We start from the raw sequence: 10,345 nt of genomic DNA, 5'->3' as shown, positions 1-10,345 counted from the left end.
ATATATATATATATATATATATATATAAAGAGGGGTTAAATGATGGGGGTGATGTTTTCAAAGAGGTGGCATGTGTAACCTGATCGCCTCTGCCGATCAAACTCCCAACCCATGCGCTCCCGTCGCGACACTTATTCTGCCCAAATTTGACGATGATGTTACTTAGTTTGGTTTGAAATAAAGAACTTGATCAGCTTAATAATCCTAACTTAATCCCGGGCAAAGCCGAGCTATACTGCAAGTATATATATAAAACCATCTATCTATCTATTATCTATCTATTTGTATATATATATATATACACGCATGTATATGTGATATGTGCGGTTGTCAAGATGGATAAACAGAAAGACACACACAGACACACGTGCGCGCGCGAGTAATTATTTGTAGGAAAAAATTTTAACCTGTGTTCTTATATTTAATCTACCACTAATTAGCTTTCTTATGTGCAGTTTTATACACACCCAAAGACACACGTAGACATACAAATTCACATGTATATAGCAGAATCGGTAAAGCGTCGATCAAAATATCTTATGGTTATGGCTCTTTGTGTTATTAATTCAAATCCTGCCCTAGCAGACTTTGACGTCCATTTTTCTGAATTGGACAAAATATTTACCATCCAACAAATAGTGGGTAAGTCAATATAATTGACTTAATCTTTAAATCCGGCGTCTCTGCATAAACTTGCTACGTACAGAACGAGACCACCCGTATCCATAACAGATGTAGTGTCACAGCTAGCCAGATTACCCGAACTATGTATTTCCTAAAAGTTTTAGAAATCAATGGGTATCCAGTATCTCCAGGTCTAGAAGCCCCAAAACCTTTTTCGAAGTTACCTCATTTCAACTAGAGGACCACCACTGCTATCTGTAAGACCACGTGTCAGTGAGAACTCCCCCTCCACTTTAAACGACACACCAGCACACTAGCTAACTATTCCATTTGCGACACATGCAAGTGTTAGTGGGCCTATGTAATCAACCAGCTATGATGTTCTTAATGCAGGAATCACTACATTGGTACTGTGAACCGGCCAGTCTTCTTTCCGCAAACATCCTGAAATGCAATAACTCTACCAACGGCACAGACGCTTTCATAAAGAAATATTGAAAATCTTTGAATCAATGAAATTTTGATTACGCATTAACTTAGCCAGAAGATCAATGATTGAACGGTGGTAGACCAATGATTTGTAAAATCTCCTCACTGTAGTCGAATTCGTGTCTTCTACTACTAATATCAGCACGATCATAATTTAATAACTGTTCCAATACCGATATTATTAGCCGACATCCCAATTCTACATCGACCATCACCGCCGCTAATTTCTATATAGGTGATAGTCACTTCCACAACTAGTTCCACAAACCAATGGCTAGCTACTCGCCATTGCCTTCACTATAATCATTGCGACCACTGACCATTTCGGAAGCTACAACCACTGCTGCTATTGTTGGTCGCTGCTATTATAATCTCTAATCGTTCATTAGTGTTAACAGCACTTACACGTACGTCGCGAAGTATGGATGCAACTTGTTCAACTTCCACCACTACTACTAGCCCTTCTACTTCAGTTGTCAGCACCACAACCAACATAACCGACATCTAAATAGACTGATAATTCTTTGTTTACTGCTGATGTGCTCGAACTATACAAGACTTTAAAGTTTATTCCTTTATCCGCATTGTAAGAAGTTCTCTATTCTTACTCATTTACTTCTTTATCACAATGCATCAAGCAAGCTACCTTGCTCTTTTGATACATATATATACACACATACATACATACATACATACATACATACATACATACATACATACATAACCGCACTGTTCACATTAGAGATTCCTTTTTGCTGCACTTCTAATAAACTAATATATGCCTCTAATTTTTTCTATATCAAGCAAACCGGCATCCGACTTTGCAACGGGTCACCTATCTCTCGACATTTCCGCTTTACTGACCATTCTACCAAACATCACTCGCCTCTTGAGGGAAATAGACCTTATGTTATATCTCAAACTTACACGACTTACGGTTTGAATTACTCCACCTCATTTTTTTTTTACCCAACCCACCTTATACAACTTTCAGTTTAAATTCTTCCCACAATCTTATTTTTTGTATCACTATACACCTATTGCCTCTGTTCCTTTCTCCCTTCTTTCACGCCACTACTATGCACCGAAATCTGGTGCAAGGGGGCTAGTTGATTACATTGACTCCAGCACTCAACATGTATTTATTTCATCGATCCCGAAAGGGTGAAAGGCAAAGATGACCTCGGCTGAATTTGAACTCAGAAGGTAAAGACGTATGAAAAGCGGCTAAACATTCTGCCCGACGCGATAACGATTCTGCCAGTTCACCACCTTGATAACAACAACAACAATGATAAACTTGTGCATGGCTTGGAAAGATTTTAAAAAGGTTTACAACATGTTGCCGCATTCGTGGATTTTGGAAACACTCGACATGTGTGGACTTGCTGAGAACGTTGTGCACTGATTAAGAGCAGCATGCCTAGTTGGAAAACACGTCTTTTCTGTAACAACTAGGTTACAATCAAAAGAGGTATCTTCCAGGGAGACTCTTATTTCTGTATTGCCCACAAAGGGCTAAACATAGAGGGGACAAACAAGGACAGACAAACGGATTAAGTCGATTACACTGACCCCAGTGCGTAACTGGTACTTAATTTATCGACCCCGAAAGGATGAAAGGCAAAGTCGACCTCGGTGGAATTTGAACTCAGATCGTAACAGCAGACGAAATGCCGCTAAGCATTTCTAACGTGCTAACGTTTCTGCCAGCTCGTCGCCTCCAGGGAGACTTGTTCACCTTCGTTATTTGTTATAGCCATGATCCCACTTTTTGTAGTCTTACGCAAAGTCAATGCGCACTATGAGCTGAGAAAGAATGGACCCTGTCTCATCCACGCTCTTTTCATGGATGATTTAAAACTGTTCGCAAAAACAGAGCCTGAAATGGAGAGGCTGGCTGAAACTGTGCAGATGTGCAGCAAGGATACAGGGATGGAATCTGGCATCTCGAAGTGTGTGGTGCTCACTTTGAAACGGGGGAAAAGAGAAGATTGTAGGGCATAGAATTGCCAAACGGAGAGAGAATGGAAGACCCCGATAATGATGGGTACAAGCACCTTGGGATCCTGGAGCTGGACAATATCTTGCTGGAGATGGAAATGAAAGACAAGATCATCACTGCATATTTTAAGAGCCTCAAACTTCTCTTGAAATCAAAACTCATCTCAACATATGGGCTGTAGCTGTAGTCCGCTATAGTGCACCCATTCTGGAATGGACGCAAGCGGAGATTAACCAATTTGATCACACTACTCGAAAGACAATGACAATGCATGGTGCCCTCCACCCTAAAGTGAATGTACACAGGCTCTTTATGAAGAGGGGTAAAGGTCGACGTGGGCTGATTAGCGTAGGGAGTGCACCAGCAGTGAAAGAAGAAACATGGCAGAATATTTGGTGAACAACAAACAAGACCTGCTACAGTATGCTATTAATGCAGAAAGATTTTCCAAAAATAAACTTGAGAGTGATCATGAATTCCGATCGCGAACAGCCAACGAGATAGAAGAAACCCTACTCTGCATAGAATTACATGGTCAGTTACACTGTAAAACTGGCTACTTAAAAAACCAGGAAGCATCATGGAGGTGGCTCAGCAAGGGTGACCTAAAAAAGAATATTGAAAGCCTAATCATCGCTTCCCAGGATCAGGCATTGAATGCCAACTCAGTGAAGAGGGATACATACCGTGTCGGAAGAGGGTTGAAAGCGTGTCTCACATTGTTAGTGTTTGTGAAAGTTTTGCGCAGAAAGAGTACAAGCGCAGACACGACATGGTAGCCCAAAACCTTCACTGGCTACTATACCGGAAGTATGGATACGAGTGCTTGATACCAACATACACCGGAAAAGGTAATGGACGAAAAAGGGAAGGTATAAATCTTTTGGGACTTTGACTTTCAAACAGACAAGGTGTTAGAGCACCGAAGACCGGATATAGTAACCTTTGGGAGGAACAAAGAAGAGTGCCTAATAATCGACGTGGTAGTGCTAGGAGATCAACATATCGTCATGAAAGAAAGAGAAAAGATTGGTAAAGATGGAGACCTGAAAATTGACATCATTAAGATGTGACAGCTACGTGAGTCAAACATAAAAGTCGTCCCTATTGTCATCAGAGCATTGAGTTTAATACCATCCAACTCGAAAAAAAAAAAAAACATCTGGAAACTTTAGAAATACCCTACAATCTAGGTGTACTGCAAAAGTCGGCATTACTTGGAACTGCATATATATTGCATAAAGTACTGTCTGTCTGAGATCCTTGTGACAGACAGTACAAACCCCCGGTAGATACAATATCTTCAATCAACAGCATCGCGCAATTGTATCACGCGACGTCTTAAATAATCTATACTATAACGGAGAAAGCTTCTTATTAATTAGGTGTGTAATAATTAATAAAAATACTAAAAGAAAGCAATTATTAAAGGATTGACCTTGTCCCATCATGGCCACTGCTCGTGAGCTGAAACTAGATAAAATAAAAAAAATTTTTTTTAATAATTTCGATTTCTCAAGTTTCTTGAATTTTTTAAACTCCAATTTCTCGTAAATTTAAATATTCATTGCTTTCACTGCGTCCAGTTCACAAATTTAAATATTCATTGCATTCACTGTGGAATATTCCATTCTCATTTGCAAAGTCTCACTTTCTCTTTTAAGTTTTCATTCGCTATTTGGAAAACCGTCAGTTTCTTCTATTAATGTATACGTAATTTATTATTTAGTGAATGAAAATTTTTTTAAATACCCATATAATTTTTGAATGTGAGATAACTGTGAGAAGAGCCTAAAAAGTTGGGTAATTACTATTAGAAGACGAGGAGAAAAAAAAAGTTACCGACAATAACTCGAAACTTGCAACTTACAGTTTCCAAACACTCTGTACTACTAAGCCAATATATAAACAAGCAAGTGGCACAAGCGACTTCAACAGTGACACAGTCGCGAACACACAGTTACACATATAAACAAATGAAAGGCAATGAATGTGTGTGCGCGCGCTCGCGCGCAATGTTCACTGACAAAACTTCGTGCTGCATTACTTTTGCGAAGTTTTATCAGTGAAGATAAAGCGAAGATAATATTTTGACACAAATGAAATTTTAATGTTGAAGCGAAACTGGTACTACTTAAATACAGAGGTCCCTTAATGGTACTACTTAAATACAGAGGTCCCTTAATGGTACTACTTAAATACAGAAGTACTACTTAAATACAGGTGTTATGTACAAAACATTGTACGTGCAATGACACCCTAATCCTAATTAACCCTAAAACTTGCCCTAACCTTAACCCTAAAAACTAATTCTAAAACTAACCCTCCCCTTCATATCGTTACATAGATGCATCAGGACCTCTGTATTTAAGTGGTGCCGTGAAACTAACGGTTTCTGTGTGTTCTTGAATGGCTTATAAACATCTACGCTGCAATTGTTTTTGTTTCAGCACACAATCTCAGATCAAGTCACTTGCTATGCAAGTACATCTCCATGATTTTTTAAAATCACTGTGGATAAATGCCAGCAATGACCTTCACAGGCTCTCCAATATTTTAATTTCTAAACAGAAACAATCAGGGGTAGGGAGTGAAGTTGTAAAAATTCTTAAGTTCTCAAATCTTTTTATGGCATATAAATGTATTTATGGGGAAAAAATATTGAAAACATCAATACATGCGAGAGTGATAAAGAAACGAGGAGGGTTGTCTTTGGATATGCTAGAAACAACAGCCAAATCGCCCTTAAATCACTTACTTTTCCGCTCTTCCCATGGTTCTGAAGAGCAAAAGGAAATTGGCCAAAATAGGTCTAGAGTGGGATGATAAGGGAGGGGGTGCAAAACAACAAAAAAAAGTTTACAAAACATTTTTCATACAGATGCCCCCCACCCCATCATTTCGAAGTCTGTGGTTTTAAAAAAAAATGAGAAAAATCCCAGAAAAAATTTTCTCCACAATTTTCTTTAAAATCGTAATCTATGTCGTTTGAAAGGGATTTGTATAAATTTTCATTAAAAGATACCCATCTTCCTGAAAGTTGTGAAGAAAAAAAGTCAGATCGTGTGAATTTTCTAAAACTCTTCTCTCCGCCCCCTCGGAAAAATTCTTTCTCATAAATCCCTATATATATACTCTGAAGCTTAACATCTAAGCAGTATTTTTAGAAAATTTTGTTAAAAAGTATCCATTTTTCTGGATATTATGAAGCAACAAAGTCAGGGGCATATACATCTGTAGTAATGCCCTTTTATTTATACGATTTTTTCATTTCATGTTTATTTCATACATTGTTTGCAATGTTCTCTCTCCCCACCCTTTCTCTCACACACACTGCAAAGCTTACAGAAGGGTTGCTGAAGTAAAATCGCTATGTTGCTTTCAGGGGAAGATAATACTTGACAAACTGCTTTTCCCTCTGTCGTTGGACTACCATGATGCTTGTTTAAAAAAGAGAGATTATGACTGATAAGATAATGAAAACAATACTTACTAAGCAAGTGAGCGCTATTATACAAAGAAATAATTAGACATAAAATATAAAAATTATAAGAATTGGGAATCAAATGGGAAAATATTATCAAGGGGCTAGCAGAAAACCGTCTGGAGGGCGGTCTTTCTGCTAGTACTAATGATAATGTGTGCGTGTGTGCTTAAATATATACATATAATGGGCTCCCACACTGTTTCTGTTCAATAAATTTTACATCCAGTAGAAAACACTTGTCCAAGATGTTATGCAGTGGAATCAAACCCAGAATACCATGGTTACAAAGGAAACTTTTTAACCATGCACCTGTAATACTGATACCTTTTATATTTTATCTGTCTTAGCTACTTGACTGTGGGCACCGCTTGAAGAGCTTTTTAGTCAAATGAATCGACCCCAGTTCTTTGCTTCTTTAAGCGTGGTACTTATTCTATCTGTCTCTTCTTGCCAAACTGCAAGGTTACAGGGACGTAAACAAACCAACACCTGTTACCAATTGATGGTGGAGGATAAATACACACACACACCCATTTATATATATGATGGGCTTCTTTCAGTTTCTGTCAACCAAATCCACTCACAATACTTTGGTAGGCCAGAGGCTATAGTAGAAGACACTTGCCCAAAATGCCATGCAGTGGGACTGAACCTGGAACCATGTGGTCCGAAAGAAATCTTCACACCACAAAGTCACAATTGGCCTAAGGGTATTTCTAGAATCCACAACTAAATCGGGCAGTTACTACACTTCATTCACTGGGGTAGTGGGTTCACGTCCAGCCCTATGAACATTTCTTTAATACGAAAATATGGATGTAATACAGTGTATTAAGATTTGTTAAAGCTTTAACAATGTAATCATACAGTAGCGGAATAATACTGCTGATTACTTGTCTCCTCAGTTTTGTTTTGTGGTTAAGGTTGTTTACTTCTTGATGTAAAGTGAAAAATAATAGATAGAAAAGGTGACATCTGTACAAGGAATATAGCTTTCAGAGATATCGCAAAGAATGTACATTCAGTCCTATCTATGAGGACTTTTATACCATCTAAAAAATAAAATGTCAAAAAAAAAAAAAATTGAAAGAAGTTTATTTCATGAATCCAATCATCTTATAGTTTTCAAAATAATTGTGGCATTTCAATTGGTACTGTTAACAACAACAATAATAACAATGATTTCAAATCTTGGCACAAGGCCAAGAAGTTCAAGGGAGGGGTAAATCAATTACATCGACACCAGCGCTCAACTGGTACTTATTTTATCGATCTCGAAAGGATGAAAGGCAAAGTCAACCTCAGCAGAATTTGAACTCAGAACGTAAAGACAGACGAAATGCTGCTCAGCATTTTGACCAGCATGCTAACGATTTTGCCAGCTCATTACCTTAATAAACACAATAATATATAATAATAATAATAATAATAATAATAATGATGATAAACATAACAACAACATTAATAATAGTTGCAATTTCTGATTCAAGATTTGTTCTCGCCGAGCACTTCAATTGAGTCAGGTTCTCTAGCTTGTGTTGGGTGTTCCCTGTTTTCTTGACCTTGTTTCAACGATTTACTTGCTTCCACCATGAAGTAATATTTTTCCTTGCGCTCCTATCAAATGTAAAACAGTTGAATTTCATGAATGTTTTCAGATAATACAAATATCTCTGAAATAGAATTTAGACTATTTTACTGTTGTTCTTTTTCTTAAAACATATAAACTATAAATTAACAGCTAAGATTTTAATATACAAGTATGCAACTAATTTTCCAGTAACTGATGAAAAGATATTTTAACTTGGACTTAATTATGTGAGGACAATTAAATTTTCCGAAATCATTATTAATTTTTTCGCTATCAATTTTCCATGACAGACATTTATTTATTGACTAGTAACATATCCTAAAAGCAGAAAAGCTCCCTTTGTAGCTCACCATAACAATATGAAGCTGCAAATGTTTATAACCAAATCTAAAACCACATTCTTGCCCCTTAAAGATCCTGTCTTTGTGGAAAGTAAATTAATAGACAACTTAATTTCATTACAGAGAATACAGCATGAAAGACAAAAAGGTAAAAATATTCCTTTCAAAGTTATGTTTCAAGAGGAGTTCTGGTGGGCCCTCATTGATTAGGGTGTGGTATTAAATTTTATTTTAAATGTTTGCTCTTCATATTATAATAATTGAAGTGTTGGGAGAATGTTTCCAGCTTTATTGTGCATAAACAAAGGTGTCTCATGAAGATTTAGTAACGAAAATGTTATTTAAAACACAGCAATAGTCTTTTGGGTATTCAACTTTTAATGTGGCAAAAGATAATCTAATAAGGGTCTGGAACAAAGAAAAATGGATGGTATAACTGTATATGATATTAGGTACCACTCTAAGCATTTATGTGACAAAAGTTCACTGGACGGCATTAAAACCACACACCTTTCTCTAAGTATGTCTAGAATTTACTCATTTAGGCAGAAAGCGAAATTCTTAACAATATAACCTCTGCACTTCTAACTGTTGGTTTTAAAGGGAATCAATGACAATAAGTATGTTATGGAACAAACAACTGTAAATATATGGGTATGTTAAAGGATGAACTGCTATATAGGTACAGGGTGGCAGTACAATATAATGGTGTTAGATAAACTAAAGTAATGTAGAATATATTATGGGAGGGACTACTATATAGGTATATTATGGGTTGGATTACTACATGATATGTAAGGAGAACTACTACAAGGGCATGTTTGAGGACAGACTGATAAGTAATTATGTTAGGGAAAGAATTACTATAGAGGCATGTTTAGTGATGAACTACTGTAGAGGTATGTGAGGTAATGAACTACCATATGAGTATGTGAGGGAACACAACAGTTTGACTGCAGTTTGAAGAAGATATGCTGACAGTTAACTGAAGGCAATGACAACAATCATTGTTAGCTTTGTGTCTGTCAGATTCAACAGCACAGAAGTAGGAAATAACAAAAAGCCTCATAGCCAAAACCGCGGACCTACCAAAATATAACTTCAGTAGGAATTGAGGCCCCTCAAGAAGCAATACAAGGGAGCCCGTGAAAAGGAATGTCAACCACATGCAGAGCTGTGAGACATTCTAGAAAAGTAGTTGATCTCTCTCCATAGAGTAGAAGGGCACAGAAGATGAAGTAGAAAAGGGGCAAAACAGCGTGCAGTCTTCCTTTCGAACCACTCTGGTTTTACCAAGAAGCTGCTTGGTGAAGGACGAAACAGTGACTTCGAATGTTCAGCAGCTAAGTGATACATATCCAACACAGTCAGCAAATACATATTCAAAAAAGGAGAACTTGGAAAGCATAAACACATAAAATAACCATTCACAACAAAGTGCCATTATCAATTTGTGAGTTAGTTATTTCAATATGCATTGATGCAGATATGGCAGTGTTGCTAAAAATGTTCACTTGTAACATAACGCAGTGTAGCATCCGAGGCCCGAGTTAGGTGGAGTCAAGATTCAGATGCCAGATCTTTCGGCTGGTCATTCTGTAACATAATACAATATAATTTAGACGGTACTTACTGAATTCAGTTTGTTAGACAGTATTTTGATAGATTCACTTTGAGAAACAATTTTCTTATAGAAATAATAGAGAAACAATCTGAAAAGCAAAAGGAATAAAACTCTATGTAATATATCAATATATCTTGTGTATCTTTATATATATGTATATATATATATATATATATATATATAT

At 37.0% G+C, this 10,345-nt stretch overlaps 2 protein-coding genes across 2 annotated transcripts in view; both read right to left on the bottom strand.

The window, feature by feature from the left end:
* The window catches only part of LOC106876459 (caspase-7), a 787,012-nt gene that overhangs the window by 352,538 nt on the left and 424,129 nt on the right, over positions 1 to 10,345 (bottom strand). The gene's annotated exons all lie outside the window — the stretch shown is intronic.
* LOC106883978 (transmembrane channel-like protein 7) overlaps positions 7,685 to 10,345 on the bottom strand; it is a 141,539-nt gene continuing 138,878 nt past the window's right edge. Inside the window, exons 16-17 of the mRNA XM_014935137.2 lie at positions 10,171 to 10,249; positions 7,685 to 8,222 (exon numbers count right to left, since the gene is read on the bottom strand). Of these exons, the coding sequence (XP_014790623.1) occupies positions 8,091 to 8,222; positions 10,171 to 10,249 (211 nt within the window). The 3' untranslated portion in view covers positions 7,685 to 8,090. The remainder of the gene's footprint in view (positions 8,223 to 10,170; positions 10,250 to 10,345) is intronic.

This window comes from Octopus bimaculoides, chromosome 7 (genome assembly GCF_001194135.2).
Source record: "Octopus bimaculoides isolate UCB-OBI-ISO-001 chromosome 7, ASM119413v2, whole genome shotgun sequence".
NCBI lineage: Eukaryota > Metazoa > Mollusca > Cephalopoda > Octopoda > Octopodidae > Octopus > Octopus bimaculoides.
This window is presented reverse-complemented; position numbering and strand designations above follow the sequence as displayed.